This window comes from Sinocyclocheilus rhinocerous, unplaced genomic scaffold, assembly GCF_001515625.1.
Source record: "Sinocyclocheilus rhinocerous isolate Xijiao unplaced genomic scaffold, SAMN03320098_v1.1 scaffold1006, whole genome shotgun sequence".
NCBI lineage: Eukaryota > Metazoa > Chordata > Actinopteri > Cypriniformes > Cyprinidae > Sinocyclocheilus > Sinocyclocheilus rhinocerous.
The window spans coordinates 533,251-547,986 of record NW_015630418.1 but is presented as its reverse complement, the minus strand read 5'-3'; the positions used below and the strand labels follow the sequence as shown (position 1 = coordinate 547,986).

The window sequence follows — 14,736 nt, the reverse complement described above, 5'->3', positions numbered from 1 at the left end:
TTGTTTTTTTTTTTTTTTTTTTTTTCAGTAGAACCATAAAGAAGATTTTTTAGCTCAAACTGTGGTCCTTGGTGGTACTTTAAGAGTCAAAAAAGCATATCAGGCAACACAAAATTAACACCTATGGCTCCTGATGATATATATAGAGGTCTTATGAAGCAAAACAATCAGTCTGTGCAGTAAACTGAACATTATTTACAACATTATTACCTGTAATCCTCTGGCAAACAGGGAAATCTGATTATTTTCCATGAACTGGTTCTTTCAGACAGTTTGTTTCAATGAACTGCCTAATATTTTTCTGTAAGCAGTGATGCATTTTATTTTTCAGGATTCACAGATGAATAGAAAGTTCAAAAGAACAGCATTTATTTGAAATAGAAATCTACTGTAACATTATAAAAGTCTTTACTGTCACTTTTGATCAATTTAATGCGTCCTTGCTGAAGAGTATTTTTCTAAAATCTTACTGACTCTAAACTGTAGTGAATGTTTTTATTATTTGATTGATTTTATTTTGTGTTAAAGATTGATTAATATCGGAATGATCATGTTTGAGATGCACAAGTAAACAGATCCTCCTCTGTGGCAGAGATCTTTTGCTCACTCACTTTAAAAGAAAAAAGTCCGCAATTAAAAAAAAGAAAACGACACATTTCCAATCATGTCACTTTTTTTATTTTATTTTATTTTTTTGTTTTGGCTAGAATTTCTGATTTCCAGGAAAATAGTATTTATTTATTTAGACTGGATCAAAACCTTCACTCTTGTTCTGCTCTCTTTGGCATGAAAAGCCACACACTGATTGGTTCTCCTGCAGGCCGGTGCGAGGGAGCGTGAGCTGGCGTCGTTCCTGATGGAAGTGTCCGCTCTGGACTATGATCTGGTCCACGTTCCTCCGTCTCTCACTGCTGCGGCTGCATTTGCAGCGTCTCGGAGGATTCTTGGCTCTGGCCTGTGGGTGAGGCCTTCTCTTGCCCTCATCCTTCAGCTGTGTATTTGTCATTAACGTGGTGCTCGGTGTGAGAGTGGTTGATCTGCATGTGTAAAACGCTCTGCAAAGCACACGTCTGTTTGAGTATTAAACCGGCGTTTAGGGAAGCCTGTGAAATATTGAAAGTAATCCACTGGCAGTGAAACCATGTGAACGTTTCATCTTGAATCATGACTGTTTGGCAGAGCGCGAGTCTGCAGCATTACACCGGCTACAGCGAGGAGACTTTAGCTCCGGTGATGCAGGCCGTCGTACGGACGCTGGAGAAGGTTTCTGACCAATGCAAGGTGAGACCAATCTCATGGAGATGATGAACGCTTAAACATGTGGTATGCATTTCTCTTCTCATGGCTCTTTGATGCATTGCTTTTGTTGTTCTGATGTAAGTTGCTTTGGAAGCATCTGCTAAATGCATGAGTGCTTTCCTCCTCAGTTGCAGGAGATTAAGAGCAGGTACGTGAAGGTTTCTTCAAGCATCTGCAAGGTCGACGGATTCCCCAGTGATCTTTGGCGCAAAGATCGGTTTTAGTTTTGAGGCACTTGAAAAGTTTTTAGGCACTTAAATTGATTTGTATCCGGTTTTAATTATGCCTTTTAATCCCATGATTTTGTTGCATAAAATGTATTATATCAAGCTAAAGTTTCTATACTATGCTGTACGAATGAAAGCCAGAGAATGAACTGATGTATTTACGTAAATGTAAGTCTGCATTTGATACCGAGACCGTCAATAAATGAGTATTCATTTGATTACAAAACCCATGCAATTGTATTTTCTTCAAACCAATTTTAGTCTAAAACTAGTGCAAATAAACGACTGAATTGGGGTCCAGGGTCTTTCATTTGTGGACTATTTACTGTGACGGCGAATCAAACTGAGCAAATTAAATGTGTGACTCTCTCGGGATCGTTGAACTGCAGGACACTGGTGTTAAAGAGAACTATTACTTCATAAAGCGCCACAACAGTGTGTCCCTGGCTCCTGTAACTAATGTGTGTCTGTGTCTTAGTTCGCACACACATACAGCAAAGAGTGTTTACTGCATGCCGGGGTTTAATTAGGAAATGCAGCAGGATTTGTAAATGTTTTCATTTCTCATCTTAAATGACATTGCTTTTCACGTTTCTGAAGCAAGGACTTTGAATGTATTCGAACAGACTGATGCGCACACATTTGGATTGGGTTTGTTTTTGTAAAAGCATTGGGATTTTGTCATGCAAAAGGATGTTTCCGCTGCTGTCCAGGTGTTCATTTGCACATCTGACAGACTGCTGGCACACAATGAGAATCTCTTACAGGTGTTTAAGTGTCTACTGACCTGAAGAATGAACTCTGGAATGTTTTATTCACCAACACTCTTCAAGATTCAAGGCTTTTATCTTGTTAGGCCACATTAGAATATTTTAATCTTTTCTGCCTCTTTCATTGCAAATGCCTGTAACGCTGATTTTTAACTCGTGTTCTGGTCACTTTGACCTGGAGGGGGTTTTCTGCTTCCAGAAAATGCTAGTTGATGTTCGCATTTGAGTAAACCTACTGACTTTGCTCACACAGTGTATCAAAACTTCCCGATAATTTTTGTACCTTTTTGCCTTTTTATTTGACCCCACTTTGTTACACTTGAGGCATTTCCAGACAAAAAAGACCGGCCTACAAAAAATAGCCTGAAAATCTCCTGTTATGCTTTATCTTTTAATCTTGGATTTGGTCTCTTTATCAGCGTGTTTTCTTTCAATTAGCACAGGTTTTGATTGATCGTAGGCCTCATTGATCTGAGCATTTGCAGCAGTTTTTGAGTGAATATTGATATAATTATCCACAATTTTTTTTCCCACTCAAAAGCTGAAATGCATGAGCTCAGATCAATGAGACCCACGATCAATCAAAACCTGTGCTAACTGAAAGACAATTTGATAAAGAGATTAAATCCAATATTTGCTGATAATATAGCATAATGAGAGATTAACAAGCAATTCCTAAAAAACAAACAAAAAAACTGGTCATTTTTGACCGGGACTGTTTAAGAACCTGTAATGCAACATGCAGAATGAATTGTTGAACACTGGTTGCTGTAGTGCAAAGAACTTTAGGTCAAAAATAGGGTGAAGTCAGCAAAATGAAATGAATGCAGACAGCCAAGTCATCAAATAGGCTGTGAGAAATGCGCAATAATAGCACCACAAGTACAACACCAGAAATCAGTGCGCGTTTCCATTTTTAAGAAAAACAGTGTTTTTGACTTTTTTTTTTTTTACTGGCAAAACACCAGCCACAGCACTATCCCGAGCATCTGTTTGTCACTGCAAAGTTTTCTGATGCACTAGTTAACCCTCTGTGGTGCAGAGTTGCCATATGGCAACAATTAATTTCTACTCATTTCCTTGTTATTCTGGGAAAAAATGATATCCAGCTGAAGAGCAATCAACCATAACTTCAGGCGAGCAGGCTCAGAAGTTGGGAATACGTGGAAAGTCACCACTCCCGAATGAGTTCGCGTGAGGGAAAGTAATCTTTTAGTTTTAAGTCGGTTTGAACAATCCGGATAAGCGCAAGTAAGCACCATTTTGATTAGCTGTCGTACCTACAATGACTGACGTATACGTGCGAGAGATCACTTCCGGCGCTTGCGTAAACTACGCCAGAGCGCGTACACACCTCACGCACCGGATGCCGTGCGCGCGCCCAAAGACAGTTGGACATAGTGGTGTATTAGAGGTAAAATATGATATAAATACTGTTCGGTTTCTGGCACAAACCGATCGTTTCGTGTCTTAGGACATCAATGTGTCGTCACGAGCCGCAGGATTTAATTTGGATTTGTCTGTGCATGTTTTTTTTTACACTCAGATTTTGTTACTATTGCCATGCATTATACGACTGATAGACTGCAATTAAAAATCATCATATGTGTTCTACTGAAGAAACAAAGTCACCTACATCTTGGATGCCCTGGGGGTAAGCAGATAAACATCACATTTTCATTTTTGGGTGAACTATCCCTTTAAGGTAGTCAATGATGTGCTGTTTTTAAGCCACATTATATTTAAATGTCAGTCCAAACTCTTTTTCTCCACTGTCATCCTCACACAGAACACCTGTTGAAGTGCAGAAATTGCTCTGTTAACCTAATTTCTAAACATCTTCTCAAAGGAGATTTTTTTTATTCACAATTTAACTTTATCTAACATAGTTTTACTGTAAATTAAAAAAATAAAAATAATAAATGTTTCCATATGGCAAAGCTGGACCACAGTAGAATTGCAGCAATGTATTTTCCCATTGGGATTTTTTTTTTTTTGTACAGTTAGTAGCGTCAATAATATGATTGCAGTTATTTATTTATATGAAGTGTTTATTGTAGTATAGTTGTATTTATATATAACAAATATTTCTTTAAAAAAAAAATGAATACAGCAATATTTTACAGAAAGGCCGATAAGAAGAGTGCAGAGTTAGCTCGTCTATGTGATAAGTGTGAGGAAGAGTTAGCCTTAAGATGATAGGGATCTACTTATTTTCGCGCACAATTCAATACGTTTCTGAAAAAATCCTTGCTTTCTCGTGTGTTTCCAGTGTCAGAGTGCACCGACAGGTGGCAGTGAGTATCTCAGGTAGAAATTCCCAATATATCCCAGCAGCGGCTCAGGCGGTTCAGCTGTCACACACACACACACACACACGCGCAGAGAGCGCAGAGTTTCTCCAAACAGAAAGTGCTAGAGTCGGTGAACGGGAGCCACAGCAGCACTCGGATTAATCTCGTATCGGAGTCGTGAGCGATGCGCTGGCAGCATGGCCAGATGGTTCAAGGAGCACCTGGGTTTCAAAACCACCAAAGCCCCGCCACCAGCGCCTCCGACACCGGACTACCGACACTTCCACACCGCCGTCTCCAGCCTCCAGACGCCGCCGGGCACCGGGTTACTGTCCGCGCAGCCCGACATCCTCACCGCCTACAAACTCCAGAAGGAGCTGGACTTCGAGGATCCGTACACGCCGGGCGGAACCGTGCCCTTCTCCACCGGACTGAGTTCCGCGGCGGAGGTCAAGTACGTGTCTCCGAAGCACCGGCTGATCAAGGTGGAGGCGGTCAGACCCCCCTGCTCCCCGCCCGCTGACCCCGAGAACGGCTCGCAGGAGAAGGTAAGAGCGCTCACCTCCGCAGGTAAACGCTAGCCGAGGGCACCAGATTGGGTCACACTTTACAATAAGGTGCCATTTGTTAACATGAGTTAATGTATACATGAACAAACTATGATCAATACATTTATTACACTATTTATTCATCTTTGTTAACGTTAGTTAATACACATACAGTCGTTAGTTCATGTTAGTTCATAGTGCATTAACTAATGTTAACAAACACAACTTGAGATTTTAATAATGCATTAGTAAATGCTGAAATTAACATGTTTTATTAGATTGTGCTGGGTTTAACGCATTGAGAATTGTTTTTTTTTATTCAGTTGACTCTTTTGAAGAGATTTTTAACAGAGTTGAGCCAAATACAGTTTTGGAGTTTTTAGCAAAAATAAATGATAAAAACATGATATAATTCAGCCATACTATTTCTGGAAGCTGGAATGGCGTTAAACACAAACAAACAAACAAACAACGGGACACAGGAGCATCACTCCATCTACTTACATATGCCTTATATGCTATTCATATAACATCTTAAAACATATTTAGATTTTTACTAACTTGTTTTCAATTCGTTTTGTTTAGAAATGTATTTTTAATAAATCGGATTTATATTTATTTTTAATTATTTTTTGTTCATTTTATGTAGTGTTTTAGTAAAACCTTTTTTTAATTAAATGTTTTGTTTTATTAATGTTTTATTAATTTGTGACCCTGGCCCACAAAACCAATTTTCAATAAATAAGCTCTCCATTGATGTATGGTTTGTTAGGATAGGACAATATTTGAAAATCTGGAATCTGAGGGTGCAAAAAAATCTAAATATTGAGAAAATCATCTTTAAAGTTGTTCAAATGAAGTTCTTAGCAATGCAAGGAAGATATTTTACATTAACCTAATGAATCAAAAACACAAATGTCATGAATGCACACAGCCGAGTCATCAAATATGGGAAATGCGCAATAATAGCACACCAGAAATCAGTGCGTTTCAATTTTTAAGAAAAACAGGGTTTTTGAATTCATTAGATGAAGTGATTCATTAGATCAAAAATTAAGTTTTGATATATTTACGGTAGTAAGTTTACAAAATATCTTCATGGAACATGATCTTTACTTAATATCCTAATGATTTTTGGCATAAAAGAAAAATTTATAATTTTGACCCATACAATGTATTGTTGGCTATTGCTACAAATATACCCCAGCGACTTAACACTGCTTTTGTGCTGCAGGGTCACATTTAGTACAAGTTAAAAATAAAAATTTAAGAATACATTTTTTTTCATATTTATATTTAAACATTTACCGGTATTGTCATCACAGTGTGAAAATATTTGACAATAACATGGTTCACACATTCTGGCATACTTTGTGAGGGTAAAGGCCATGCTTTAGCAGAGAAGGTCTGCGTCAAACCGGTCAAACGAGTTGTTTTATGTGTCCACAGCGGTTATGAGCTGTTACCGACATCCAGAAACACAGTCCCTGGGTCTGAGTTTGGGTTTGACTGCTGTTAACATCCATAAACATCTGCAGAACTTTTATATGGCTTTTGGCTATTCTTGATATTTTAGGAATTATAGAGTCATTATAGTGCCCATCTATGTTATATTGCTTTCCATATTTTCTGGGTGAGAATGGTTTTTAGACATTCGTTACCATTGCTCCAGAAGGTGGCTGTGCTTTAGATTCGTCCCAGATGCGAATCAAACCACGCAGGATGAAAATGACCTCGCAGAGGTCAACAGTAATGGTGACCTTTGACCTCCAGTGGAAGTCAGTCATTTGCCCCCTAGAGTCTTAATGACTGTTTTTAACCTGATAAAGTGATACATTTTATGGTGTGATCAGTGGAAATCTGAATGCGTGCACATCTTCCTCCGCGCTTCATTCCTGCCACACCTTACGCTCTCAGGTGAGTGATATGATGCAAGCGCAGAATGCACGCTTCAGACAGTGATGTTATGCAGTGCACACATGTTTATCTTCAGTCAGGTGCATACTACAGCTTGCTGTCGCTGTCATTCTCGTTCTTGCGGAGCTGATCAACGTTTCAAGCCTTCTTGGGCTGCCTGTCAAACACAGACAACAAGCAACGGACTCATCAATCCTGGTAAATACTGCAGCTTCTGCGCGGTCTAATTAAAAGCTGCAGTCGCTCAGAGAGTGTTGTTTGTGCTGGCCAGCTCTCTTATCAAATGCTGTTTGTCCCGGTTTCTGAATTACAAGGTTGTTGAAGGAAGAGATACACTCTTAAAAAGGTTCTTCACAGTGATGCCATAGAAGAACCATTTGTGCTTCCACAAAGAACCTTCTTTCGCCACAAATAACTTTTTGTGAAACAGAAAGTTTCTTTCAGATGTTAAAGGTTCTTTATGGAACTATTTAGACAAAAAAAGGTTCTTCTATGGCATCGTGAAGCACCTTTATTTTTAAGAGTGTACTGCATATATTACAGCTGCTGGTAAATGTCGTAACTCACCATGTGCTTCCACTGATGGCCATTTTAAAGTAGCTGCGTGTTTAATGTACAGTATATGCTAAAGAAGTGTCTTCTGCTCACCAAGGCTGCATTTATTGAATCAAAAATACAGTAAAAATGTGAAATATTTTAATAATTTAAAACAGCTGTTTTCTATGTGAATATCTGTTAAACTGTAATGTATTTCTGTGATGCGCAGCTGTATTTTCAGCATCATTACTCCAGTCTTCAGTGTCACATGATCTTCAGAAATCATTCTAATATTCAGTTAAATGTATGACCCTAAAAATGAAAGGGATACTTCACCCAAAAATGAATGAATGATGCTGTTAATTTACTCACGCTCAGGCCATCAAAGATTTTTTAGCTGAAACCGTGCTCCTTGGTGATTCATAAAATGCAAGTCATTGGCTTCCGGCACTTTTTTAGAGTCAAAAAAAATATCAGGCAACACACAATTAATATGCGTGTCCCCTGATGATATAATGAGGTCTTATGAAACTAAATGAACATTATTTACAGTATTGTTACTGTAATCCAGAGCCTGATGGGGGAATCTGATTCTTCTCCATGAACTGGTTCTTTTAGACGGTTCGTTTCAAACCGACTCACTAGTTTATGTAATCACACAATGACATAACATACGCAATTATATTATTAAAGCACCCAATAATGATGTGAAACGTGGATGTTTTACAGTCTGAAGCATATAAAGTAAAGAAACTAGTCTTTAGTTTTGATTGAGTAACTTGTAGATCTGTGCTGCTCGAGCCGCGAACTGATTCAGACGCTTCAGTCCGATTTGGTGAACTGATTCATCTAGAATGATTCGTTCATGAAGCAGACACCGTTCGCCTGAGGCTCTGGATTACAGGTAATAATGCTGTAAATAATGTTCAGTTTCTTGCACAGACCGATCGTTTCGCTTCGTAAGACCTCCATATATCATCAGGAGCCACAGAGATTCACACTCTAAAACAAATCTGTTTCTCACCAGAGATATAACCTCGGAATTTAAAGAAAAAAGTCAGAATTTTTAAATATAAACTCAAAATTACCTTTTTTATTCTTTTATTCCATGGCTTGCATAGACTGCTATGTTTAAACTGGCATTTTCTGCCACCAGATAGGCTCCGCCCACAAAAACGTCATCACTGTTTGCAAACACTGAAATTGGTCTATTTAGTGTTCGCAGGCATCATAGATTGGTTATCTGCGTGGGAACGTCATCATTATGCTCCGTCCGTCGCGGTGCTTCTGCTTTATCGACCGCTGAGGCTGAGACACACGTAACCTGCTAGTGCTTTGAAAAGGCCAACTAATGTCTTAATTACTTGACAAGTGGATGATAATTATGTAAATGCTTTCCTAATGCTCGGAATGCCAATATCTTTTGCTCTATCTTGATTTTAAAACCACTGCAGCGTTCAGTCATTGCTTTAGTTTGTTCAGTATTGCAGGGGATTCTCAGGACAGGAAGAATTGACTGAAATATTTAGTCAGATTTAATCTATATAATTCACATTTCCAATGCATTCGGTTCCTTTTTAAGAGTACGTTTTGCAAACCCTTCACATTCATGTTTGTACAAATGGCTTGGAGGCGATGCTTCCTACTTTTGAATTTGAGCGAATATTAGAAGTGCTGTTAGCACTAACCTAGAATTCAGTATTTACCAGCTTTAGAGTGGCTCATCCAATCAGATTTTAGGGCTTGAGCTATCCTTTTTATCATTATTTTTTATCATGGTTACATTGTACAGACTTTGCTGCATTTAATTTAGTGTTGTCAAAAGTGTCAGTACTTTGGTACCAAGTCATAAATGTGAGGATCTAACTGTGTCTGTTTAGCGTGTGAACGTACTATCCAATCAGAGGCATTTAAAGGGACAGTTCACCCAAAAATGCTCATTCTGTCGTCGTCTGCTCACCCTCATGTTGTTCCAAACCTGTGTGAGTTTCATTCAGCTGTTGAACACAAGAAGAAGATATTTTGAAGAATGTTGGAAACCAAGCAGTTGCTGGCAGCCATTGACTTCCATAGTATTTTTGGACTATCTTGGTCACCGATATTCTTCAAAATATCTTGATATTTTAAAACCGTGTTTATGTATAAATATTTAAAGTCTACATCGTTTTAAAGTATCATTTACTTATTACCATTATTAATAAACTCATTTAAGTTTTTTAAACAGTTAAACTAGTTAAATGGATTAAACATTCTTTTCTGGTTTCTTTTTTTCTACTGAAACTGTTTTAAGCATGAAATTTTACTGCATTGATACTGACTACTGAAATATTGGTATTGTGGCAACACAGATTTATTATAATTAAAACCTAAGCAGTGAAATATGGTAAGCTGACACGTTCGCTTATGATTTATTTGTTGTTATTGTGTTTTTGTTGTTGCGATCAGACCTTCTCGGCTGAGAGCGTTTGTAGATGATCAATTATTGTTTCAAAGTAGTGCTAATTAACAACACCCTCCCAGCACACACACACACACACACACACACACACACACACCTCACTCACTCACTCACTCACACACACACACACGCACACACACACACACACACACAGATAACTGTGTTAAATGACTCAGGTTTAATAGCTGAAGGACTCGTGATTGAAGATTCAAACCGGTTTAGTGCACTTTGCACATGGATAAAAACTGTATTTTAAAGGCATAGTTCAACCAAAAAAGAAAATTGTTATTGTTTACTCACCCTCAAGTTTCACCCTTCAGGAGATTTGGAAGAATGTGTTTAACCAAATTGTTGCCGGTAGCCATTGACTTAAATAGTGTTTTTTTTCCCCTTATATAATGAAAGTGATTTTTTGGGTGAACTATCGCTTTAGAAATAGTTAAATTCATTTGAACTAATATCATTCATATTGTCAGCGAACTAGTTAATTATTTGAGCTGAAGTACAGCAGAGAATCAATAGTTTTCTCTTCATTGCTTTGAACGTGTTGAGTACAGTTGAGTTGAGTTGGATGCATCTCTATGGTAACCGTGTGTGTGTGTGGTGTTTAGCGTGTGCAGATATGTGAGCGATTCTTAATTGAATGTCTGAAGAAGGCGCTTGACCTCCGCTGAAAGACAGGAGTGTTGCAGGCATGCGTGTCTCTATTGAGTCTGCCGTCGCTCGCACGCTTTCATTAAACTCCACAGCATCAGGAGACTTATACGAGTGATCAGTGATGACTGCTTTCAGTGTAATTCTGGCTTTGAAGGATCAATGTCAGGTTAAAACTCACATCTTTGACATGATCATCTCCTTCTCATTTCTGAAATTATTATGTTTACGTCACACTCAAGTATTTTGTAGTAGGGTTATTATTGCTAATACTGAAATCGAACCATTAACAAGACATTAACAAGTTTTTAATCAAAACAGTGTTACCTAAAATAAAATAAAAAGAAACCACATAATACAACACCACACGACACCAACACAATACCAACACAACACGACACCAACACAACACGACACCACAACACAACACAACACGACACCAACACGAACACAACACCAACACAACACTATACCAACACGACACCAACACGAACACAACACCAACACAACACAATACCAACACAACACAACACGACACCAACACGAACACAACACCAACACAACACAATACCAACACAACACAACACGACACCAACACAACACCAACACCAACACAACACGACACCAACACGACACCAACACGACACCAACACGACACCAACACGACACCAACACGACACCAACACGACACCAACACGACACCAACACGACACCAACACGACACCAACACGACACCAACACGACACCAACACGACACCAACACGACACCAACACGACACCAACACGACACCAACACGACACCAACACGACACCAACACGACACCAACACGACACCAACACGACACCAACACGACACCAACACGACACCAACACGACACCAACACGACACCAACACGACACCAACACGACACCAACACGACACCAACACGACACCAACACGACACCAACACGACACCAACACGACACCAACACGACACCAACACGACACCAACACGACACCAACACGACACCAACACGACACCAACACGACACCAACACGACACCAACACGACACCAACACGACACCAACACGACACCAACACGACACCAACACGACACCAACACGACACCAACACGACACCAACACGACACCAACACGACACCAACACGACACCAACACGACACCAACACGACACCAACACGACACCAACACGACACCAACACGACACCAACACGACACCAACACGACACCAACACGACACCAACACGACACCAACACGACACCAACACGACACCAACACGACACCAACACGACACCAACACGACACCAACACGACACCAACACGACACCAACACGACACCAACACGACACCAACACGACACCAACACGACACCAACACGACACCAACACGACACCAACACGACACCAACACGACACCAACACGACACCAACACGACACCAACACGACACCAACACGACACCAACACGACACCAACACGACACCAACACGACACCAACACGACACCAACACGACACCAACACGACACCAACACGACACCAACACGACACCAACACGACACCAACACGACACCAACACGACACCAACACGACACCAACACGACACCAACACGACACCAACACGACACCAACACGACACCAACACGACACCAACACGACACCAACACGACACCAACACGACACCAACACGACACCAACACGACACCAACACGACACCAACACGACACCAACACGACACCAACACGACACCAACACGACACCAACACGACACCAACACGACACCAACACGACACCAACACGACACCAACACGACACCAACACGACACCAACACGACACCAACACGACACCAACACGACACCAACACGACACCAACACGACACCAACACGACACCAACACGACACCAACACGACACCAACACGACACCAACACGACACCAACACGACACCAACACGACACCAACACGACACCAACACGACACCAACACGACACCAACACGACACCAACACGACACCAACACGACACCAACACGACACCAACACGACACCAACACGACACCAACACGACACCAACACGACACCAACACGACACCAACACGACACCAACACGACACCAACACGACACCAACACGACACCAACACGACACCAACACGACACCAACACGACACCAACACGACACCAACACGACACCAACACGACACCAACACGACACCAACACGACACCAACACGACACCAACACGACACCAACACGACACCAACACGACACCAACACGACACCAACACGACACCAACACGACACCAACACGACACCAACACGACACCAACACGACACCAACACGACACCAACACGACACCAACACAACACGAACACAACACCAACACAACACAATACCAACACAACACAACACGAACACAACACGACACCAACACAACACGAACACGACACCAACACCAACACCAACACAACACGACACCGACACCAACACAACGTAACACCAACATAACACAACAACAACATAACACCAACATAACACAACATAACAACAAAAAACTTTTAATATCAGATAGGCAAGGCAACATTTGTCATTTGAATTTAATTTAAATTGATGTACTATAATAACTAAAACTAAAATAAAAATTATTAAAAACTATATAGACAAAACTACTAAACTACTAACAATTACTAAAATGATAAAACAAAATTACTAAAAAGCTAAAATGAAAATGAAAAGTGTAAAATGTAAAAATAAAAATGTATTGTAATCAAAATAAAAACATATATACAAAACACCTATTAAAAATTACAAAAAAATTGCACAGTTACTGAAAAGTTAACTAGAAATTTTTTTTTTATGAAGTACACTCATTCAGGGATTTGTTTAGTAAGATGTAACCAGAAAAGATTTTAGAATGGTTATCATATGTTAATAAAAAAAAAAAAAAGTATTGTATAGTTTGAAAAAAATCTAACTCTTGTATTATTCCAACTCAGTTTTTGTCTCGGAGATAGCCTTAGATGCCAACATGGCAATAAAATTAAATAGCTATTACTACTAAAAAGTTAACTAAAATAAAAATGTGATGTGTAAAAATGAAAATGATTAAAAAAATTCATAAGTGTGATACTATAATGCTGCTTTGTAGTCAGTAAGAACAGAAACTATCCAGCCGGCTTACTGACACTAATGCACTTTTCTGCATGCAAGCAATGCCGGAGTTTGTGGTGGGAAAAACATATTGTGAAATGTGTTGTGGTGATTGACTCTGCATTAATTACAGCTTTGCAATCCTTAATTGAGATTGTCCTGAGTCAGGACCACAATCCTGTTTCCCCAGACCACGTGTTGCTCCATCGCACCGAGTCATGAAAAATGTTTGTTTAAATGGACAGGGCAAACAGAAACAGTTGGCATCCTGAGGTGCTCTACCATGGACGGCACAAAATAGAAATAAAATAAGTCTTTCTAGTCGTGCTACTAGAACAAATGACTTGGATCGCCTGAGACTGCATGAATGTTTCTTAGCCCGTGCAATTAACCTCTTCATTCCTCTGGGCCTGTGCTGCTTGGCTTTCTTCCTCTCGATCTGAATGTCTCTCCTTCAGGAATATTGCAGCGAGGTGAGAGGTTTGCAGGTTCTTGTGGGAGAAATAAAACGCTCTCTGATCTCGCCACTTAACCTGTGGAAATGGCACAATGTCGTTGTCTTATTTGAGTTTGGGTGCAAATCTGAGGGTGCAAAAAAATATTGAGAAAATCATCTTTAAAGCAGCTTAGTTACCAACAGTCTTCAAAATACCTTCTTTTATGTTGTGCAAAAGAAAGTGAGTCATTTAGGTTTGAAACAACATGAGGGTGAGTAAATGATATAATTTATTTATTTATTTATGAACTATCCCTTTAATGTTTTTTATTTATTTATTTTTATAAATGTAATGATACTCTAAAGAAGAAACTAAAACTACCAGCAGGTGGCAGTAAATGTCTTTATGAGTCGATTCGTTCAAACGGCTGATTCATTCAGGAATGAAGTAA

General features: G+C 39.7%; 2 protein-coding genes across 7 annotated transcripts in view; both read left to right on the top strand.

The window, feature by feature from the left end:
• ccnb1l (cyclin B1, like) overlaps window positions 1-1,766 on the top strand; it is a 5,652-nt gene extending 3,886 nt beyond the window's left edge. For 4 of the 5 annotated variants that reach the window (XM_016552775.1, XM_016552772.1, XM_016552774.1 and 1 more), the window contains exons 7-9: window positions 821-961; window positions 1,180-1,281; window positions 1,428-1,766. In XM_016552775.1, coding sequence (XP_016408261.1) covers window positions 821-961; window positions 1,180-1,281; window positions 1,428-1,523 — 339 coding nt within the window. In that variant the 3' untranslated portion in view covers window positions 1,524-1,766. Of the gene's footprint in view, window positions 1-820; window positions 962-1,179; window positions 1,324-1,427 lie in introns of all 5 variants that reach the window. The other variant, XM_016552776.1, reaches the window with a different exon arrangement.
• A 2,906-nt stretch (window positions 1,767-4,672) lies between these two features.
• Window positions 4,673-14,736, top strand: part of LOC107740353 (SH2 domain-containing adapter protein F-like) — a 102,358-nt gene continuing 92,294 nt past the window's right edge. For both annotated transcript variants that reach the window (XM_016552771.1, XM_016552770.1), the window contains exon 1: window positions 4,673-5,138. In XM_016552771.1, the coding sequence (XP_016408257.1) occupies window positions 4,788-5,138 (351 nt within the window). In that variant the 5' untranslated portion in view covers window positions 4,673-4,787. The remainder of the gene's footprint in view (window positions 5,139-14,736) is intronic.